The following is a 23088-nucleotide window of genomic DNA, read 5'->3' on the forward strand; positions in this document are numbered from 1 at the left end:
GAGGAGATAGACTTGATATATATTTATTGATTTGGGGGTTAGACCGTCCTCTAAGCCAAGGTGTCTAATAAAGGAATCCTGAATTGGGAAGATAATTGGATTCAATTATTGTTTGCTAAAGTTCAATTATTTATATTTCACCTTCATTATTTAGACCATATCTGAGTACCACCTATGCCATTATTTACTTAATATGCTTACTTGAATAAACTTACTTATTTTACTAAGAAGTTTCATCAAAAATTGCACTAACACAAATAGAAAGCCAGATTAACTCCCCATAAATAGAAGGCAACCATAAAAATAAATGCAAACTATTAGAAAATATTTAACTTTGTACCAAAGATAATCCTTCCTGCTGCATGCCTACCACATGTTGAAAAACACTAAATGAAAAGACCTCTTCAGGGTCTTCCTACAGCAACATTCTGTGCTTGGGTGAATAACTCTTGCCGCCAATGTGTGCCTCCAGTGTTTTATTTTCAGTATATTTGTGTATATTCTTTTCACCTGTTGTTGTCATAGTACTGATCATTTCAGCTATGTGTTTATACCATATTAATGAGTGTAGTTGCCTATATCACCATGACATACTGATTAAACTCACTTCTCAGATCAAATCATTTATATCACATTAAGAAGTGAATTACTACTGCTAATCTGCCTGCCTTACTCTTTTAAATTCATTAGTAGACTGACTTGAAAAAGTAATGTGCAATCCTTGTGGCTTCATGGTAGGCTGCTATAACTATATTTGTGATATTGAATTGAGAGGAAAGAGCTACCACAATACAGGGCCATTTGGACAAATAAAGAGCAGAGGAAGGAAAAAATAAGGTGCACCACTACAATAGGTGTGTTAGTTGAACTTCATTCTTTTCCTTTTATTTCCCAGGGAAATGATAGGACTATAGTAGGCAGGAGGGTGAAAGCCTTTCTCCTTTGGGTTTATGAGACAGTGGAAAATGGATACAACCCCTCTATTAGGGAAGTGAGAGCTACTTATGGTAATGCAAGGATGATAATCATGAGCCTGCCTTTGGAGAGCCTGAAAAGCCTTGGTGCCTCTTTGAATCCAGCTCAGTGATAAAGAAGTTCCTGTTCTAGATATACATTTGCTTAGATAATCTTGTATATTTATTTGTTTAATACGAAAGCAACAATGCAAGTCTTAGAGCTCCTGCTGTGGTGCACTGGGTTAAGGATCCAGTGTTGCCTCAGCTGTGAAGTAGGTCACAACTGCTGCTCGAATTCAATCCCTGCCCCGAGAACTTCCATATGCCATGGGTGTGCCGGTAAAAAAAAAAAAAAAAAAAAACAATGCAAGTCTTTTTGTTTGTCTTTTTCTTGTATACTCAGTAGGATCCTTCCCTCTCAGGAATACACATTTTGGGGACCAGGCCAGGGATGTTATTTCCTTCCTGCAGAGGAGGTTGAGGCTCCCAGTTTTTCTGCTTTGGCAGAGTATAAGTTTCTGAGTATAAGTCCTCTTCCCTCCTCCAATTTATAGGTGTGGTACCATGTAGGGTCTAAATGGTATGAAAAATTCACGTATACCCAGCCCCCTAGCCCCAACACACACACACACACACAAACACACACACAAGCACACACTCTCCTAGTCAGTCTCTGCTCATAAATTTAGCAGCCTAAGGCACAATTAAATTTGGAGAAGTTAGCAGGCCTGCTAGAGCTTACCTAGGATGGTGCTCTTCCAAAAGAATTTCAAACCCTAGTCACCTGCCCCTGGCCCATTGGCCATTCCTAAGCTGAATTTAGTCATGCTTCTGAATGTCTCAAGTAAGTAGTTATTAATTTTATAAGTTATCCATATATGCAAGTATGGTAATAATGGGTACATGGATGCATGTTCTCAATATCTATGTCCAGAAAGAGACTCAATCTTTAGCTAGTAGATTTAAGAGCTGTTATTGCTAACAATAATAGTTATTCTCTATTGAGTGCTTCCTCTGTATGGTATGCTATTATCTCATCAGGGGAGGAGATCCAGGTTTTGTGGGGCCTGAAGCTTATGCAACTTCGGGGACACTCTAAGAAAAACACACTGTTTGATCCCTCCCAGGTTCTTGGAAAGGGCCCATTCGAATGAGGGCCGCTGAAGCTCAAGCTCCATTAATTTCACTGTAAAGACACCTCTGCATCTTTCTTATCTTTTGAAAATTCTGAGAAGTAACAGCAGTATACCTTTAAAAGAAAAAGCTAAAGAAACTGAGTTTTAGAGAAGGGAGGTCACTCGGCCAAGGTTGTAGAGTTTGTAAGCTAAGTCAGTTTTTCCCCCCTCAATCTCCTTCCAGGATTTCTCTTCTCAGCTAACTAGATTTCCTTCTCTAAAATCTTTATCCTTTACTGGCAGTAACCTTAGCAATGTCTTCTGGCATGTGTGAGAAACTTAACACTGGTTCAACATTAGCAGAGGGGCTTTAAAAGATATTCTAGGTGAGCTCACAGGGGTATATACCCTTTGGGGAACTGTAGAGTAAAAAGAATGCAGGTGAGAAGGGCAATTTTTTCCCTATTATTTTTTCCCCATAGAGCTGAGCTATGCACTACTTTCGGTTACACTTTTGTTGTTCCACGAACAACCATGACTTAAGAATGTAGGTTTTTCTGTTTATATACAACCTGACTTCCCTTCCCTCCACAGACCAGCTGAGCTCCTAATTCCGCTTGCCTCCCTCTACACTTCACCCTATTTTGCCCCACCTTTTTCTCAGCCCCGGCTCCCCTCGACTTCTTTTTTGTGTTTCTCCTGGGAGCATGGAGGGTGGAGTCCTCTTACTGAGGCTTTTCCTCCCCTCCCTCCAGTCCTCAGACTGGGCTCCACCCTAGTAGTTTGTCATCTGGCTTTCAAGAAAAGGAGGGGGAGGAAGAGGAGGAAAAGGGAAAGGGGCAAACAGCATATTCTGGGCCCTGATATGTGGGGTGTCTATATATTTCTTAGCTGTTGCTCATTGGTTCCATGCTTAAGTTAACTCTTACACTCCTCATCTGACTCTTTGGTTATATAGAAGAAAGCACAGGCTGCTACTTTAAGCAGGCACTCTTCCTAAGCCTTAGGGTGCGTTGGAAGAGTTGAAGATATTGCACATTGCTATTTGGTTTATTTCTTAAGGCAGCCAATTCAAAGGAGAGCCCATGCTGCTTCCCAGTAGGAGAGAGAAACTGATCAGAATACCTAGTGCTCCATGCCTGCTCTCCCACACCCTTCCCTATGACTTCATGGCAACTTGCTGATTATTGATGTCAATAGGCAAAGAAAAAAAAAAGAGATCCCATTGTGGCACAGTGAAAACGAATCTGACTAGTAACCATGAAGTTGCAGGTTCAATTCCTGGCCTCGCTCAGTGGGTCAGGGATCCGGCTTTGCCTTGAGCCTCGCAGATGAGGCTCAGATTCTGAGTTTGTTGTGGCTGTGGTGTAGGCCAGCAGCTGTAGCTCTGATTTGACCCCTAGCCTGGGAACCTCCATATGTCATAGGTACCCCAAAAAGAAAAAAAAAAGGCAAAGAATATAAAGGAAAAGCCCTGCTTTTGCCATTAGCTGTGGTCATGGGGTACATGAGCTCTTTTTTTAAATTTACTTTTTGTTTGTTTTGTATTTTTTTTTTACCTTTCTTGTCTTTTTTTTTTTTATTTCACCAATACATTATTTTTTTTCTACTGTACAGCATGGTGACCTAGTTACACATACATGTATACATTCTTTTTTCTCACATTATCATGCTCCATCATAAGTGACTAGACATAGTTCCCAGGGCTACACAGCAGGATCTCATTGCTAATCCATTCCAAAGGCAATAGTCTGCATCTATTAACTACAAGCTCCAATCCATCCCACTCCCTCCCCCTCCCCCTTGGCAACCACAAGCCTATTCTCCAAGTCCATGATTTTCTTTTATGTGGAAAGGTTCATTTGTGTCATATATTAGATTCCAGATGTGTGATATCATATGGTATTTGTCTTTATCTTTCTGACTTACCTCACTACATGAGCTGTTTTTGAGTCCTAATCTGAGACAAAAGTCAGTTCTAAAAGACTAAGGGAAATGTGGACAAATTCATGTACTGTGTTTGGTGAACTAAGGGCTCTTTCACTGCAGTCTTTTGGATAGGATGGATGTTCTCATGTTTCCCCTTCACACCTAGCATGGTTCTTAATATACCACAAGTACTCAAAAAATTTTATTGATGAAATGAATGGAAAAATGTACAAGAAAGATTCTTAGTTTTGTTTTCTCCAAGTTTCAATAATTTATGTTTCTCAAAAACCGCATTTTCTATTTGAGGTCTTAGTCTTCACAAATAAAGTTGAGGCAGTACTGCTAAAAACAAACCAAAAAACCCACTAGGGCTTAAAATAAATCAGTTGAGAAAAACTTTTAATAAGAATATAAGCTGTTTAGCTATCTGCAAATGGATAGGTCTTTTTGAGAGCTTTTCCATATCAAACAAGTACCTCATTAGGACCCTGAAGCACACCTAGACAGGGAATCCCAATGGTAATTCTTTTCAAAATTTTACTTCAAGTTTATGCTCATTTTCGTCTGCCCATCACACACACAAAAAAATGCATTCGTTCCTGATATAAGCATTTCAGTGTTCTTTTATGCACTTGAATCTAAGAGAAAACTTTTCGGTGTTGCTGAAAATATTGTTGGGTAGAGTGGTGGGAATCCTATGTTGAGTAGAACTCCTCAAATTTTATACAATGAGATACTAAAGCTCCATGGAATAGAGTGATTCATTTTTAAAGAATATGTACATTTGTCTACATGGTTCCATGTCAATACATGTTGCTTTGCAACTTGGGAAGATGGTGGAAAAATGGTATAGTGACGTAAGGAGTCCATTATAAAACCCCTGCTACAGGGATATTCTTTCATTTAACAAAGACATCTGCATGTCCCTTAGTTTCCATATCTAGAAAATTAGAATAGTAATAATACCTATCCATAAGGTTGTCAAAAGGATTCAATGAGTATATGTCTATATTTATATATTCATATTATATATATTCAATAAGTTTATATATTTATATACATGGATTAGAACAGTTTGGCACATAGTTAATACTCAATAACTATGATTATAATTAATAATAATACCTGGCACCTAGGTTACAGAGATTCTTAGTTTAACCTTAACACCTGGTGCCTAACCTCAGGCCTTTATAGTCTACTAAAGGGAGACAATTATATCAAAAAATATGTGCCCTGAAGTTAGAATAGGGAACAGAGGAAGCAATGGTCAATTCTGCCTGAAGGAATTAAGTAAGGAGGGGAGATGATCTTGAATTAGTCCTTTCAAGGAGCTGGAAAGAGAGCTTAGGCTATTTTAGACAGAGAGAGAAAGGTGAACCAAAGCATGAGGATGGAAATAGCCTAACATTCTCAGGGATTTATAATACGGGTAAGGCCCAAGAAATCAGCAAAAGCTCTGCTACCTGAGAGGTAGGCAAGGTCCAGATCACAGCAGGTTAAAGCATGAGTCTCAGGGTGTTACCTTGGATGTTGGGGTGCATGGTGATGTCATTCAAGTAGTTGGTGAACTACAGAAGGAATAACTTGAGTTTGGAGTTTGGGGTGTAATAAGAGAAGATAAGATGATTAGAGACGTTCTGGTGGAAATATCAAGCAAGTGGGCATATATATGTTGGGAAGTAGTTGGCTCTGAACCTCAGTTTTCTTATTTTAAAAAGGGGGCTTGGAGAGTATAATAGCACCTGCTCTCCACGGTTGATATCAGAAATAAATGAGGAATGATGACTAAAAACACCTGGCCTAATGACTTACCCATATTAGATGCTGAATGCACTATTACAATTTCTCCTCTCTGCTCCCTCCCTCTGCTTTTTTCTTCTCTCTTCTTTCCTCCCCTTTAAAAGAATTGTGGTGGCAAAGAGGCACTGAAAAGGGCCTGCGGTTGCCTGCGACTTCCTGGCCTCCTATTAAAATGAGTCAGAGAGGGACTTTCAGACAAGGGCAAAAAAAAAAAAAAAAAAAATCCTGGAAATGTGGCAATTATGCTATGGATTCAGCTCTGCAGGGATCTTCCACAAAGCCTGCAAGAGAGGCCCTCTCAGGGGGTTAAGGACTCTATTCTTATAGGTCTGGTATCTGGGAGACTAAAAAGAACCTTTCTGTATTCACAATTCCTTCTACTCCTCCTTCTTCCCCGCCCACCCTTTCACCCTCACCTCTTTTCCTTATCTGTTGCTTAAAAATGCCTCAAGCTCCATTCTTCTTTGCCCTTAGTCTCCTCTCCCTGTAGACACTGTCCTTGCTAGTGTCACACTGTTACCATGGAGAGCTAGGAGGGTAAATATCTCTTCCATTGGCCAGCTTTCTTTTTTCCCTTTCCCTATTCCTCTCTTTCTAGACAGCGCCAACCCCCAATTCCCACATCCCTTTCATCCTCCCTTGGTAAGTTAGCATAACGAGCGAATGGATAAGTAACCTGTGTGCTCGCAAGCCTCTTTCTGGGACGAATAAGAAACTGAAATCGATTCCAGTTGTACCTGCTACCGCTGGAGACTGAGAGACTGCCGCCAGGGGCCAGACCAGAGCTCTCCGCCCTGGGCCCCGCCCCACCTCACCCCTCCCTTCTCCCTCCCTGGTTATAGCCTCACCCTTCTCCACCTCCTCCCACTTTGCACTCTCCTCTAGCAGCGCCTGCCCCTTTTAAGGAACTCCACCCTCATGATGGGCACACCTCTTCTCTGGATCTAGCCGGGCCGGAGACAGTCACCCCACCCACTTGGGTTGCCCAGCAGCACTCTCGGTACTAACCCACATGAACGCGAGCTAGGTACCCCAAGAAACCTTGCCCTAGAGTACCCGCAGGAGTTCTTGTCATTTTTTGCTGAAGCCTCTGGCCTATATGTTTCCACCAATCGTAGGCATTTGCCCCTCCCTTCTTTCTTTTTAGGAAGGCGCTGGGGTTTGCAGCAGTAACGGAGGCGGTAAAAGGGATCCCCTGGCAGTATCTTCTCATAGGCTCCTGTCTTGAAGGAATCCTTCTCCGCCTCAACTTTGTATTCAAGTAGTGCTTTGGGGGTTGGGTTGGTTTTCTTAGCCCTTAGCCCAGCACTCTCCTCTAGGGTGTGTGAAGTTCAGAGGATGGGTGGAGAGTGGGTTTGGCCGGAACTGAACTGGTGGAGGTGAAAGGAGAACGGAGGATCTTCAGCCTTGGCCACTTGGGCCCAGGGAACCCACTTTATTTTTAGCCGAGGAAAAGATCTGCATTGGCAGCAGTGGGAAGATTCTTTTTAGGAAGTCGGTTTTGCTGGCTCCCCAATTTGAGGTTGGATGCTTGAGAGCTTTGTTTCCCTTGTTTCGAGGGTGGCCCAGCTGGTTCTGAACCGACTCTGGCCCTCCTCCTCATTTTCTAGCCGGGAGAAAAAGGGGAGGGGGGGGGGCGAGAAAGAGAAGGCGAGAGCGAGTCTCCTGGCGTGCTGTCAGACAGGGGCGGGTGTGAAGGAAACAGCAGTCTTGCGAACGGATCAGGAGTATGAGCCTCCCGGGGGACCGCAGGATCTCCGGACACTTCAGGAGTCCCCAGCTAGTGACATGGGCGGTAAGTGACTCCGGGATTAGAACACACCCACTCCCATCTCCTCCCTCTAGATTCTATCCCCACCCCCACTCTCCATTTCTCCTCTTTATGTTTCACCGGAGGGAGGGGGCTGGAGAGCGAAGGGTACTAACACTATGTGGAATCAAATGAAACTCAAGGGAAAATGACTTTACTAAAGGGCTGAGCAAAGAGGGGTTAGGAAGAGAAGGAGTACTTTGGGTAGGCTCATGGGAGAAATAAAGGGGGGCATGAATGGATGGATTTGTTTAATTTAGTCCGCCCTGGTTTGGAGCTCTCATTTCTCCTTAAGCGGTAAGGTTTAACTTAACCCTACGCAGCAAAAGTTGCTATCAGAGAGAATAGGATTCAGGCCAATGTTCCCAGGTAACCCTCCTAAATAGTAGCCAGTGCCTAGAGATGCTTCTAAAAAGAAGACGGGGACAAGGGGTTAAAGTTTGAGCCAAGGCTACAGACTGGAGAGGCCCTGAAGGGAGCTGCGGGGGAGGAGCTGCTTTGGGCATGCCGGCTCTTTAAGGAGGGGCTGGGCTTGGTTGGAGGAAAAAGCCTAGGCCCAGCCCTGACTCTTTAAAATGTGGCCAAGGCGGTTGGTTTGTCTGTGTAGGTGGAAGATTGGGCCAAATTGTTGGGATTGCTGGAGAATATCGATCTGTAATGTAATGGTCACTTAGAAGAGCTGCTTTTTTGTGGGTTTTTTTTTTTTTAAACCTAAGAATTTGGGAAACAAATCACGAAATAAGTAAAATGTATTCTTTAGAAAAATAAATCCAAACAAGTGGTCAAAAGAATGATCTTTTATTCCCTTTTGTATTGTCTACTTTGTAAAGAAAGGTGTTTATTAAGCAACAGACTGATGGCAGACTGTGATAATAACTGAGCAAAACGAAAAATCTCTAAATTTGAATTTGAAACTGATGGAGACTCTGATGGTTGGGGTAATGGACTGATCTACTTGGAAATCCTAATACCACTACTTACTAGCTGTGTAACCCCAGACATTGCTTTTCTCCTCTAGAGAAATGTGGAGTAATAATCTTATCTCAGAGTTCCTGTTGTGGCTCAGTGGTAACGAACACAACTAGTATCCATGAGGAAGGACAGGGGTTCGATCACTGACCTTGCTCAGTGGGTTAAGGATCCAGTGTTGCTGTGAGCTGTGTGTAGGTCACAGGTGTGGCTTGGATCTGGTGTTGCTGTGACTGTTGTGTAGGCCGCAGCTGCAGCTCTGATTTGAGCCTTAGCCTGGGTGAGGCCCTAAAAAGACAAAAAAAAAAAAAAATCTTATCTCAAAAGATATTGGATAGATTAAATACCTTCATGTATGTGACAGAGGCTGTCACTCCATTTATATCTTAGTTTCACTTCCTTTTCCTACTCAGTTTGAGACTCTTTCTCTGGAGCACTGCTGATAGTATTTGGCTATCCTTAAAACACTTTCCAGGAGGGTGAAAGAAGACCTCAGAATATTAAATTAGCTTGCCCAAAGGCTGAGGCTAGAGCATAGATTTTACTTGCTTCTGATCTAACATTGCTTCCACTGGACTTTAGCACCTCTGAGAGAAAAAGCTGCTAGCCTGCCTTTCCCCTCATTCTTTGGGCAACTTAACTGGGATGATACAGGCAATAGGACCTTTGGACAACAGAAATCAGTGACTTACAAATGACTTCATCCTATTCTTCAGAATTTGGGAGGAGACCCTTATATAGGAGAGTTGTTAATCCTTGTGACTGTTGGGAACACAGAGAATGGGCTGGAAACAGTGTCTTCAGGTTAGCCTGGAGGCAGAGAAGCAGAAAACACAGGAAAGGCAGAAATATAAATTCAAAAGTAAAAGGACAAATGCAGCTAGTCCATCCTCAAGATCAAACTAGCTCTAATTTCAGAGCTCTAGGGAGCTAGAGTACCTCCTATTAAGGCTCTCAGGATACACTGGAAAGAAAATTGGGGAAAAAACATAAACTTGATTACTACCATCATTTCTTCAACCGCCCCCCCCAACCCCTATCATCCTAGTATACACATTTCTGAGATGGGGCCCTTATTGATTCAGTTAAATGAATTCCAGTAACAAAGTCACCAAGCCTAATCTAGTCATCTTTCATCTCTCCAAATTGTGTGTGTCTGGTGTTGAGGGAGATCAACCATTTATTTAGCTTTTCTTATTCTGGCAGGGTCATTATTATTATTTGACATATTTATATATTCACCCTTGCCTTGAGTCAGTTGTAGTTTATTATTTCACTTAAATTGATGAATAATGAGAATATTGCCTTTAGATATATGTCATTTAGCTAAAATGTGTTGGCATAGTATGTGTCAGGAACTGATAAAATTATTAAAAACTCATTTTCTATTCCTTCCATCTTAAATGACTTCTTTTTGCCCTCCCTCGTTTAAACCTCAATCTTCCTTCAGGTCCTATTTTAGTCCTTAACCCCTACATCAAGCCTTATTTCCTTTGCTATTCCTTAGAAATTTTACATCACTGTTATGCTCAGTGGATACTTACCACAAATGAACTGCCTTGTAATGTACTTGTTTTCATGAATTTTTCCTTAAAATGGTATTTATGATATTCCTTCCATTATTAATCCCAAGTCAGATGTCATTTCTATGAAACCTAACCTAATCCTTGCACATAGAAATAAACTCATTTAACATTATCTGATCCTTTGATACAGAAATAAACTCTTTTTTAGTTTTGGTGTCATCTTGCTTGCATTATCGGGAACCTGCACAATTCTCTTCCCTATATTATGGTCATTTATGTACATATCTAAACCTTTACTCCCTTTTTAGACAGAAAAGTTTTTGAGGAAGGTATTATGAGTATTTCTTCAAAGCACTTAATTAACTTTCCCATGTAAACACTGGGTACATGTTTAATAGATGATCTTCTAAGATTTAGCTCCACAATGTCATGTTTTTGTCAGTGAAGGAAAACTTGATAGGGACGATTGACCTAGATGAATATCTAGTATAGTTGCCATCTCATTCTAAGTAGAGTGAGAATGAATAACATTGTCATATCAGGCTCATTAGTTTATCCAAAGATGATGAGAAACTTTGTTTGATATGCTTTCTTTTTTTTTCTTTTTTGTCTTTTTGCCATTTCTTGGGCCACTCCCGTGGCATATGGAGGTTCCCAGGCTAGTGGTCTAATCAGAGCTGTAGCTGCCAGCCTATGCTAGAGCCACAGCAACTCGGGATCCGAGCCCCGTCTGCAACCTACACCACAGCTCACGGCAATGCCGGATTGTTAACCCACTGAGCAAGGGCAGGGACCGAACCCGCAACCTCATGGTTCCTAGTCTGATTCGTTAACCACTGCACCACGATGGGAACTCCTGATATGCTTTCTGATTCTCATATAATAATGTGTTCAGTTCAGGTTATATACCTGAAGTTGGGTTTCTACTGCATTTATTATCCTCAACTCAGCTTTATCATCTAGCATATTTTCTCACCTCTAAAATAATTTGGTAATTTGTGATCATAAATGATGTAAGTAAAACTTTGGACACAGTGCCTGATTTCTAATATATATTTCTTAAGTGGAGTGTCTCATAATTTTTCTACTTTGTGTAATTTATTTTATTTAAATCTTACTTGGTTTTTGGAAAAAAGGAAGGTAGTTCAGTGAGACAGGAAGCTGGATTTAAATGTAATAAGCTAGGTGCTTTGTATAAAAAAAGTAAAGATATTATCTGTGCACGTAGACAAAATAGATGTAATATGGGCAAACCAAATTCGGGGATTATTAAACACATTAAATTAAGGAGCTAAACCTAACTCTAGAGTCAAATCCAGGTATATGATATCAATCCAGGTTTCAGATCATGGGCATTTTGATATGTTGTAACCTCAAACTCATCATTTCTAAAATAGAATCCATTGTCACCCCTAGACTCTTTCCCCTTTTCACTTCCCTGGTCCTTCAGTTTACTATCATCATAATCTTCTCTCTTTTTTTTTTTTTTTTTGTCTTTTCAGGGCCACACCCACGGCATATGTAGGTTCCCAGGCTACGGGTCGAATTGGAGCTGTAGCCACTGGCCACAGCACAGGCACAGCAATGCCAGATCCAAGCCACATCTGCATCCTTCATCACAGCTGACAGCAATGCTGGATCCCTAACCCACTGAGTGACACCAGGGATCAAACCTCTGTCCTCCTGGATACTAGTCAGATTCTTTTCTTCTGAGCCATGATGGGAATACCACTATCATTATAATCTTGGTGAAGTTATTTACACTTGAGTTTTATTATCTTTTCTTTGAAAAAAACTATTTCATAGAATTCTAGTAAGAAATAAATGTGTTAATTTTGTAAAGCACTTCGAAGTATGCTTGACAATGTAGTAAGCAGTGGGGAAACATGGTTGTTGTGGTTCTCATATTTCATGCTCAAAATGCTCAAATCAACTCTTTCCTCCTCCTCAGTTTCCTTGTCTACTTGTTTTCCAAAGGCTATTTTTTCCCCTGTGTATCTGACATCTTCCTTTCTTTTTATTCTAATTGCCACGACCTTAATTTACTCCAGATGTACAACTAATTAGCCTACAGAGCAAATACAGCCTACACATTTGTTTTATTTGCCTTAAATTGATAAAACTTTTACTTAAATTCCATTTTATTTATTTTCCTTTTTTTATGACCCCACCTGCGGCATATGGAAGTTCCCAGCCTAGGGGTCGAATCAGAGCTGCAGCTGCTGGCCTATGCCACAGCCACAGCAATGCCAGATCAGAGCCATATCTGCGGCCTACATCGCATCTTGGGGCAATGCTGGATCCTTAACCCACTAAGAGAGACCAGAGATCTAACCCACATCCTCACGGATACTAGCCAGATGCTTAACCCACTGAGCTACAATGGGAACTCCTTAAATTGCATTTTAAATTGGTAATGCATTACACATCACTCAAAACTCAAAATAGGAGTTCCCGTCATGGCTCAGTGGTTAACAAATACGACTAGGAACGATGAGGTTGCGGGTTCGATCCCTGGCCTTGCTCAGTGGGTTAAGGATCTGGCGTTGCCGTGAGCTGTGGTGTAGGTCGCAGATGTGGCTTGGATCCAGAGTTGCTGTGGCTCTGGGGTAGGCCGGCGGCTACAGCTCCTATTCGACCCCTAGCCTGGGAACCTCCATGTGCTGTGGGAGGGGCCCAAGAAATGGCAAAAAGACAAAAAAAAAAAACCTCAAAATACACAAAAGGATACACAATTAAGATTCTCCCTCCTGCCTCCCTCCTGTTGCTGTCCACTAGTTGCCTCACTAGAGGCAAGTAAAATTATACGTTTATTGGAAATTCTTCCATGGACATTTTATGCATATAAAACAAATGAGTATATATATATTTTTTCTCCCCCTTCCCTTTTATACATACTCTGCATATTGTTCTACATCTTGCTTTGTCTACTTAAAAATATACTTTAGAGACCTTTCCATACATGTATATAAAGAAATGCCTCACTCTTTTGTGTGACTGCATAGTTTTTCGCTATATGGTGAGCCACAATTTATTTAAAGTCTTCTATTGAATAGCATTAAAAATATTTCCAAACTTTTGCAGCGTTATTTGTAACAGCAATAAAAAAAAAACCTTTGTAAGTATGTGTATTGGTATGCTGAGCTGCCATAATAGGGTGGCTTAAAAAACAGAAATTTATTTTCTCACAGTTCTGGAGCCTAGAAGTCTGGGATCAGGGTACCATAATTATCCAGTTCTGGCAAGGGCCATCTTCCTGCTTGCAGAAGGCTGCTTTCTTCCTGTGTGCTTGTATGACCTCTTCGTTGTGCTTTTGGAGAAAGAGAGTGAGGTCCCTGGTGTCTCTTCTTATAAGGATACTAATCCCATTGAATGAGGATCCTACCCTTATGACCTCATTTAACCTTAATTACTTCCATTAAAAAAAAAGCCTTACCTCCGAATACAGTCACACTGGGGAGTAGAGGTTCAACATATATTTTGGGGAGGAAAACAGTGCAGTCTATAGCAGTATGTCAGTTTGCCCAGACCCACACTTTTTAAAAGTGGTTGATTGCCAACATTTCAAAGTCAAAATTTTAATTTTACTTAAAATTCTAAAATTCTGGCTTCTTTTAAATAATCAGAAGATACCAAATCAGTATTCCCTCTTGTCAACAATTACCTAGAGTTGGTGAACTGCTTCCTCCCTCCTCTTTTATATAGAGCATGTATTCTCAGTTCACCATATTCCCCATCTGGCCTAGGTGATCTTAACCTGCCTGGCCCTTCTAGGTATTGAATTTGTGATACCTAAGTAAGCTCTTACCGTAATACACATAGAATATTCCAATAGCTATAAGTTCTACCTTGATTCTTTGTGCCTTCTCTATTCTGTAGACAACTGCCAGAATATCTTCCCTAAAACACGTTTTTTTAAAATTATGCCACTTTCCTTTACTCCTCAATCATTTACTTCATGCCTACAAAGTTCCAGGCATTATACTAGAAGCTGGGATTAGAGCACTGAACAATTTAGGTGTGAGCCTTGCCTTCACAGACTGTGTAGTCTCCTCTCATCTGGATTTCCTTTCTGTCTCTTCTTGACTGACCCTAGTTCCTCAAGGCCAGTCTCACCATAGACCATTTCTTTGGAATTTTTTCTGACTATTTTATTTCCAGTTATCGCCTCTTCTAATTACTGCTTATAGCCTCAAATCATAATTAAGCACTGCTGCATCTATTATTTTGTAATGTTTGGTTGCTATTGTTTTATGCATAGTTATGTCTTACTACACAGACTTTGGATCTCAGAGCTCTACCCGGCCCAATGAAATGATAGAAGTGTGCCCTGTATAAAGGTGGCAGCCATTTATCAACTCCAGCTAATTTTTCTCTTGTGCCAATGTAGACTCCATGTTGTAAAATCTCCCAACTTTTTCAGAAATGTAAGAAATAGACATTTTTTTAAAAAAAAGAATTCTGCTCTTAAAGATTATCAGCTAATATGATTTTAATTTTTTTTCCCTTAGCCATGCCTGTGGTATGTGAAAGTTCCCAGGCCAGGGATCAAACTCAAGCCACAGCAGTGACCACACCAGATCCTACACCCACTGCGCCACCAGGGAATTCTAAGGCACAGATATTTAGGCAAAACTTTTAACATAGAAAACAGAGATTTTTTTTTTTGTCTTTTTTGCCATTTCTTGGGCTGCTCCCACGGCATATGGAGGTTCCCAGGCTAGGGGTCGAATCAGAGCTGTAGCTGCCAGCCTATGCCAGAGCCACAGCAACACAGGATCCGAGCTGCGTCCGCAAACTACACCACATCTCACGGCAACGCCGGATCCTTAACCCACTGAGCAAGGCCAGGGATCGAACCCGCAACCTCATCGTTCCTAGTCGTATTCGTTAGCCATTGCACCACGATGGGAACTCCTGATTTTAATTTTTAACATCACTGTGAGAACAAGGTCAGTACCTGTAGTGGCCTGCCAATTTTCTCTGTCTGACCTACACTAGACACCAGGTGGAAGCCTAGTACTATCTTCTCCCCCATTCTATACATATACACAATGTCTACTACAGTGTTCCCTATGTAGTACCTTATCTGTGAAGACTTGATTATCATCAGTCAGTTCCTCTTTAAGTCAATTGTAATCTTCAATAATAATATAGCAGTTCTGCTTTCTCCTGATACGTACGTAACATGTGCCTTTGAAGGCAGTTATCAGGACAGTTCTCTTTTCCCCTACTTCCTTTTTTCCAAATGTAGCCATCCAAATTTCTTGACCTCTTTCCATTTTTTTCTTTTTTAAAAATTGATCATTTGTTTCTCTAGAATGTCATTTTTTCCAGCACCTCTCTTCCATTTCATTGCCCTTAAAATACAAACTATCAAACAAGTACAGTATCCTCAGAAAGGTCTTCATAATGCTGAATAAATCTTAACTTTTAATTATTTGTGATTGATTATCCCAGCTCTTTTGCTTTTTTTCTGTGCTGTCAATGATTTACATATTTCATCTTCAATTAGAATGGGAATGTGTGATGTAAATCTATTCATTTTCTTGTTTAAAAACTAGTTCTGATAAATACGTACAATGTAACTCCTCCTTTTTTTGTAGCTAGAGTCTAGAATCAGTATACAGCCTTGAAAATAATAATAATTATTATTGTTATTGGTTCTTTCATTAACATGACCTCTGTGGGTCCAACAAATTGAGATGGCACAGAACTCTTATAGGACTACTTGACTTGGTGCTCCTGAGCTAGATAGCTCAGGTAGTGAGTGGAAAGGCTATTAAAAAGATAAATCTCTGCCCTTAAGCACTCGTTGTACTAAGCATGAGCAAAACTGCTGTATTATACATTCTTTTTTTGGTTGCTGAGTGGCACAATGTTTAATTTGCTGGAAAAGACTGCTGCATGAAATAACGGTATAAAGCAATGAAGTGGACTACATGGGATTTTACATGATATTGCAAAGCAATGGACTTGTTTTGCTGTGGGTTTTTTGTCCTTTTTCTAAACCATTGCCTCAGTGCCAAGTTGGAGCTCTGGATTCCTAGAGGTATTGTCTGATGATTAACATTACAGTTAGTGGGAATCCTTTAATATTCTTTACAAATGTTCAGTAGTAGAGCTTACTGCCAAGGTATAAGAACTCTTCAATTATTATTTTCTTTTTAAATGGTTTTTATTTTTTCCATTATAGGTGATTCACAATGTTCTGTCAATTTTCTACTATACAGCAAGGTGACCCACATACATACATACATTCTTTTTTCTCACATTTTCATGCACCATCATAAGTGACTAGATATAGTTCCAAGTGCTGTACAGCAGGAACTCATTGCCTATCCATTGCAAAGGCAGGAGTTTGCATCTATTGACCCCAAGCTCCCAACCTATCCCACTCTCTCCCCTGCCTCTTGGCAACCACAAGTCTATTCTCCAAGTCCATGATTTTCTTTTCTGTGGAAAGGTTCATTTGTGCCTTATATTAGATTCCAGATGTAAGTGATATCATATGGTATTTGTCTTTCTCTTTCTGACTTACTTCATTTAGCATGAGAGACTAGTTCCATCCATGCTGCTGCAAATAGCATTATTTTGTTCTTTTTTATGGCTGAGTAGTATTCCATTGTGTATATATACCACATCTTCTTAATCCATTCATCTGTCAATGGACATTTGGGTTGTTTCCATGTCTTGGCTATTGTGAGTAGTGCTGCAATGAATATATGGGTGGACGTGTCTTTTTCAAGGAAAATTTTGTCAGGATATATGCCCAAGAGTGGGATTGCTGGTCATATGGTAGTTCTATACATAGTTTTCTAAGGTACCTACTTCCATACTGGTTTCCATAGTGGTTGTACCAATTTACATTCCCATCAACAGTGCAGGAGGGTTCCATTTTCTCCACACCCTCTCCAACAATTGTTACTTGTGGACTTATTAATGACAGCTATTCTGACATGTGTGAAGTGGTACCTCATAGTAGTTTTTGATTTGCTTTTCCGTAATAATCAGTGATTTGAGCATTCATTCATGTGCTTGTTGGCCACCTGTATATCTTCTTTGAAGAAATGTCTATTCAGGTCTTTTGCCCATTTTTCAATTGGGTTGTTGCTTTTTGCTGTTGAGTTGCATAAGTTGTTTGTATATTTTGGAGATTAGGCCCATGTCAGTTGCATTGTTTGAAACTATTTTCTCCCATTTTGTAAGTTGTCTTTTTTTATGGTTTCCTTTGCTGTGCAAAAGCTTGTCAGTTTGATTAGGTCCCATTGGTTTACTTTTGCTTTTATTACTGTTGCCTTGGGAGACTGACCTGAGAAAACATTTGTAAGGTTGATGTCAGAGAATGTTTTGCCTAGGTTCTCTTCTAGGAGTTTGATGGTGTCTTGTCTTATGTTTAAGTCTTTCAGCCATTTTGAGTTTATTTTTGTGCATGGTGTGGGGGTGTGTTCCAGTTTCATTAATTTGCATGCAGCTGTCCAGGTTTCCCAATACCACTTACTTAAAAGACTGTCTTTTTCCCATTTTATGTTCTTGCCTCCTTTGTCAAAGATTAATTAACCATAGGTGTCTTGGTTTATTTCTGGGTTCTCTACTCTGTTCCATTAATCTGTCTGTCTGTTTTGGTACCAGTACCACACTGTCTTGATGACTGTGGCTTTGTAATATTGCCTGACATCTGGGAGAGTTATGCTTCCTGCTTGGTTTTTGTTCCTCAGGATTGCCTTGGCAGTTCTGGGTCTTTTGTGGTTCCATATAAATGTTTAGATTGTGAATAATTTCATGGGTAACTTGATAAGGATTGCATCGAGTCTGTAGATTGCTTTGAGTAGTATGGCCATTTTTACAATATTAATTTTTCCAAACCAGTTACATGGAATATCTTTCCATTTCTTTACATCTTCTTTAATTTCCTTGATTAATGTTTTATTAGTTCTCCACATATAAATCTTTCACCTCCTTGGTCAGGTGTATTCACAGATATTTGTTTATTTGAGGTGCAGTTTTAAAGGGTAGTGTATTTTTGTATTCCTTTTCTAATATTTCATTGTTAGTATACAGAAGTGTGACTGATTTCTGAATGTTAATCTTATATCTTACTACTTTGCTGAATTTGTTGAATAAATTCGAGTATTTTTGGGGTTGAGTCCCTGAGGTTTTCTATATATAGTATCATATTATCTGCATACAGTGACAATTTTACCTCTTCTCTTCCAATTTGGATACTTTCATTTCTTTTGTTTGTCTGATTGCTGTGGCTAGGACTTCCAATACTATGTTGAATACAAGCAGTGAGTGTGGGCATCCTTGCCTTGTTCCAAATTTTAGTGGGAAGGGTTTCAGCTTGATTGTTATTACTTTCAATATCATCAAACTATTATTTCAAAGTGCATGATAGTAGCAATTAATTTAAGGTAAAAAAAAAAAGAGCATTGGTATCAGACATCATCCCTGGATTCACATCCCAGTAATTTACCACTTATGTGACCTTTGGATTTCTTAATCTTTCTGAGTCTCTATTTCTTCATGTGTGTAATGGCATCAACAGTAGTACCTACCTCATAGAGATTGAGAGGATTAAATATGTCTCTTTGGAAATGCCATCGGGATGAAATGATATGATATCTGGGATTTGACTAAAAGTAGCCATTGAGGTGGGGGGATTGGGTTGGAGGGTACAGATGAAATAAGATTTACCATGAGCTGAATATCACTAAAACTGGGAATAGGCACATGGGGAAGTTCTTCTTTACTTTTGTATGTATTTGTATGCATTATAAAAAATAAAAAGGTATTTTTAAATGCTATAGGAAAAAACTCAAGTTTGTCTAATGATTTGTGGAGAATTTTATTGTCCTTCTTGACATCAACTTCACAAATTTAGCAGAAACCTGGAAAACTACCTATATCCTCTGTCATATATCACAGAGAATTAGAAAGACATGAGAATTTCTAAGTACTTTACTCAAAATGACTCTCCTAGATAACAGTGTAGTCTGGACTAAAACACAGATCTCCAGATCCTAGGTCAAACATTTTTCCATTGTTTCATGCTGCCTTCTTTAACTATAAAATAAGTTTTACCCTTTTTTAACTGTAAAATAAGTTTTACCCCTTTAAAATAATTTCTGTCAGTTTCTTGCATGTAATATTATTTTTAAAAAATAAATTTACGTATTTGGTGAGGATCAAGGGGACCAGTTCTAGAAATCTGAGGTTAATTTATACAATACTTTTTTTTTTTAGGGCTGCACCTGCAGTGTATGGAAGTTCCCAGGCTAGGGGTCAAATCGCAGCTACAGCTGCTGGCCTACACCACAGCCGCAGCAACGTGAGGTCCAAGCCACATCTGTGACCTACACTACAGCTCACGACCAGATCCCCGACTGACTGAGTGAAGCCAGGGATCGAACCTGCTTCCTCATGAATGAATACTAGTCAGATTCGTTTCTGCTGTACCACAGTGGGAACTCCTTATACAATAGTTTTAAGTCTGTCCTTTCTTTTGATCCTTACAGTGATTCTGTGAGGTTCACAATTATCTTGTGACTAATAGTTATTTCTACTTTCTATATTAAATAGTGGGACTTATCCAAAGTTATTCAACAATTTGATAATTAAACTAGAACTAAAACTCAGGCATAGAGTTCGTTGAACCTCAAGTCCACTTGTATAACTACTTTTATTATTTTTTAAATTTTATGATTATTATTTTTCCATTATAGTGATTTATAGTGTTCTGTCAATTTCTGCTGTACAGCAAAATGACCCACATTATCCTCCATCATGCTCTATCATGAGTAACTGGATATAGTTTCCTGTGCTATACAACAGGATAGTTTTAGACATTTATAATAATTCCCCTTAACTTTCATATTTTTCAGAATCAAGAATCTTAATTCTAGCACATTCAGGGTGATTTTTCTTTCATGCATATTTGGGGTTTTCTGTGGAAAAGAAAATGGAGCTTCGGGGGGAAATGAAAATGGCTGAAAACACTGAAAGCTATGCAGGTGATTTTGTAAAACATAAACTCATGTGAGAATGGAGATAAACATAAAAAAATCATAAGATGGGTATTGTCATTGTAAATAGTTTGGACCTTTAAAATGTATGCATTGTGCCAGAGTTCCCGTCATGGCACAGTGGAAATGAATCTGACTAAGAACGATGAGGTTGCAGGTTTGATCTCTGGCCTCACTCGGTGGGTTAAGGATCCAGCATTGCAGTGAGTTGTGGTGTAGGTTGCAGACGCAGCTCAGATCCCACATTGCTGTGGCTGTGCCTGTGGCTGTGGCTGTGGCTGTGGCATAGGCTGGCGGCCGTAGCTCCTATTTGACTCCTAGCCTGGGAACCTCCATGTGCTGCTGGTGCAGCCCTAAAAAGAAAACAAAAATATGCATTGTATGTATTTATATGTGCTTTAGTTTTGCCTTTCTGACAGAAGTATTCCTAAAAACTTATATAGCAATTTCACATTTACATCTTAGAAAGAATTTTTATATGTATTATCACAATGGTCTTCATGACAACCCTGTAAGGGGGTCAGGCTAAGCTGATGTATCTCCATCTTGTAGGTGAGAAAACTGAGGCATGGGAAAGTCAAATGGCTTGTTCAAAGTCATACAGCTCCCCAAAAAAGAAAAAAAAGAAAAAAAAATAAGAAAAAAAAACAAAGTCATATAGCTCCTTCTGGTGTTTCTTATCACCTTATCTTTTTAATACCTTACATTTCTTTTCTACTTCAAGCTTAGCTTAGCTTAGCTTAACAGTAATGATGCAATACTCAATTTCATTCTTTCTTTCACGTGGTATGTCCTGGCAATTTACAATTATTTTCATGGTAATATGTCCTCTCCTCTTAAATTAATGTTCTTTTTAGCATTTTAGTTGCCCCTATTTTCTTTTTCTCATTCAGGAAAGCTGAAAATGCAAGCTGCAGGCCTTTCTTGTATTGGAGCCACTTCTGAGTACCTACTCTGGTGGTGGTTGCTATAATTTGGGCTAAGTACCTCAAACACTCTCCAGATTTTGTGTATGTTGAGACTCTTTCAATAGAAAAACCATAGTGAGCTATCTGTTGAGAAGCCATAAATGGAGGTTTTATTGAGTTTGGGTTTTCCAGTTGTTCCTATGATGATAGGTATGACCCTATTTGGAGGAAATGAGCAAAATTGGAAGATCTTCAAATCTTTTATTATGCAGGGTTTTTTTTTTTCTAGCAACCATTAACCCTCCAGTATGTAATTTCATTCAAACAGAGGTTGGGGGAATCTCATTGGCACCCAGATCAAGGAGCATTACAGCTGCATTATAGATCTAGACTTCTGAGGTTCAGATCCCAGTTCTGCCATTTGCTAGCTAGGTGATTTGGGGATAAGCTACTTATCTCTGTGTTTCAGTTTCATCATTTTTAAAATGGGGAAATAATATGCCCACTCCTAGAATTTTGAGGATTAAATGAGCTAATATAAGTATTAGTTCTTTTAGCTGAACAATACTTAGCACATAGTAAGTACTTGGTGACTGTTGGTTATTATTGCTCTTTTATCAACATTTTATTGTTAATGCCATGCTCAGAGTAGCCTTATTCCTGAAGATTTTCCCAGAGGCCCATCATGAATCTCCCTATTCCTCTGTAAGATATATAATCAAACTGTCTGAAAATATATGTGTATCTGGTTGTTCTTTAATTACCTTTTTCTAATATTTAAAACATAGAAAATACTTTTTAAAATACCTATAATCTCAAAATCCTAAAACCTTAATTTTCATTTTTCAGCAGTTCCGGCATTTCTTATAAGTCAGAGGCTGAAAGTGAATGATATCTGCTCAAGATCCTCCAGAACAATTGGTTTGTTCTCCTTAAACTTGTTTTTCTTTTAAGCAGACAGTTTTTTAGAAATAAGATGCTTACCGTATTTGGGATATTAGATAGTAGTGAGAGAGCACTGTAATCTGAATTAGAGGATAAGAGTTCTGGTTCTGATTCCATCATTTCTAAACTATGTGACCTTGGGCCTCCAAATTCATTAACTGTGAAATGGGAATGATACATAAAAGCTCTCTTTTTCCCTACAGTAAAGCTGCATAGATGCACATAAGGAATTATTACTTATATTGTCAAAATGCTATATCTTAAGACACTAGGTACCTTCATAGGTCAGTGTCAGGATTCCCAATGTTTTGCTTTCTTTTGTAGTTGTCGGCCCCAATGACTCTACTTTGCTTCTCTCTCTCTCACTCTTTTTTTTGTTTGTTTGTTTGTTTTGTTTTGTTTTGTCTTTTTAGACCCGCACTAGCAGCATAAGGAGGTTGCCAGGCTAGGGGTAAAATCCGAGCTGTAGCTGCTGGCCTACACCACAGCTCACAGCAATGCTGGATCCTTAACCCACTGAGCAAGGCCAGGAATGGAACCTGCGTCCTCATGGATGCTAGTCAGATTCGTTTCCACTGAGCCACTAGGGGAATCCTGCTTCTCTTCTTAAGAATCTAACTTCTCACTCCATCTCTAGACATTTTTCACCCCTCAGTGCTGGCCAAAGGGTGGAATGTGTTCTTACTAGTCAATCACCAGCTCCTGTCCCTTGGAGGCACTGTTCACTTTCATAAAACAAGCAGATCACTATGGAAAATGCCACGTGAGTAACAAAATTAGCTTGGAACATGAAAAAAGTAGTATAATCTTATCAATTTTCTATAGTTATAGTCCCTGGAGTGTGGTTTGTAATGTTCTGCATAAATGAGAGATTGACCTGCTGTGGATGGGACTTAGTCCATCTCCTTCTCTCCTTTATTTCCTCCTCCAGTACTCTTTTCCTTAGGAGAAGGACAAGAAAGTCTAGCTTCTACTTAGAACAGCAACTCTAACTCTAGAGAAAGTCAAAAGTTTTATAAAGGCTTAAAAAGTTTAAAATAAAACTGAGCTTTCTTTGATACTGTTCTGTAAGCCCTAGTTTCCTTCAGTTTTAAACTTTGTCTGG

At 39.6% G+C, this 23088-nt stretch overlaps 1 protein-coding gene across 2 annotated transcripts in view; it reads left to right on the forward strand.

Moving 5' to 3' along the window:
- The first annotated feature begins 6712 nt into the window (after nt 1-6712).
- The window catches only part of KLF8 (KLF transcription factor 8), an 83958-nt gene continuing 67582 nt past the window's right edge, over nt 6713-23088 (forward strand). The window contains exons 1-2 of one of the 2 annotated variants that reach the window (XM_047765534.1): nt 6713-7595; nt 21888-21959. In XM_047765534.1, the coding sequence (XP_047621490.1) occupies nt 7328-7595; nt 21888-21959 (340 nt within the window). In that variant the 5' untranslated portion in view covers nt 6713-7327. The remainder of the gene's footprint in view (nt 7596-21887; nt 21960-23088) is intronic. The other variant, XM_047765535.1, reaches the window with a different exon arrangement.

This window comes from Phacochoerus africanus, chromosome X (assembly GCF_016906955.1).
Source record: "Phacochoerus africanus isolate WHEZ1 chromosome X, ROS_Pafr_v1, whole genome shotgun sequence".
In the NCBI taxonomy this organism is placed as follows: Eukaryota; Metazoa; Chordata; class Mammalia; order Artiodactyla; family Suidae; genus Phacochoerus; species Phacochoerus africanus.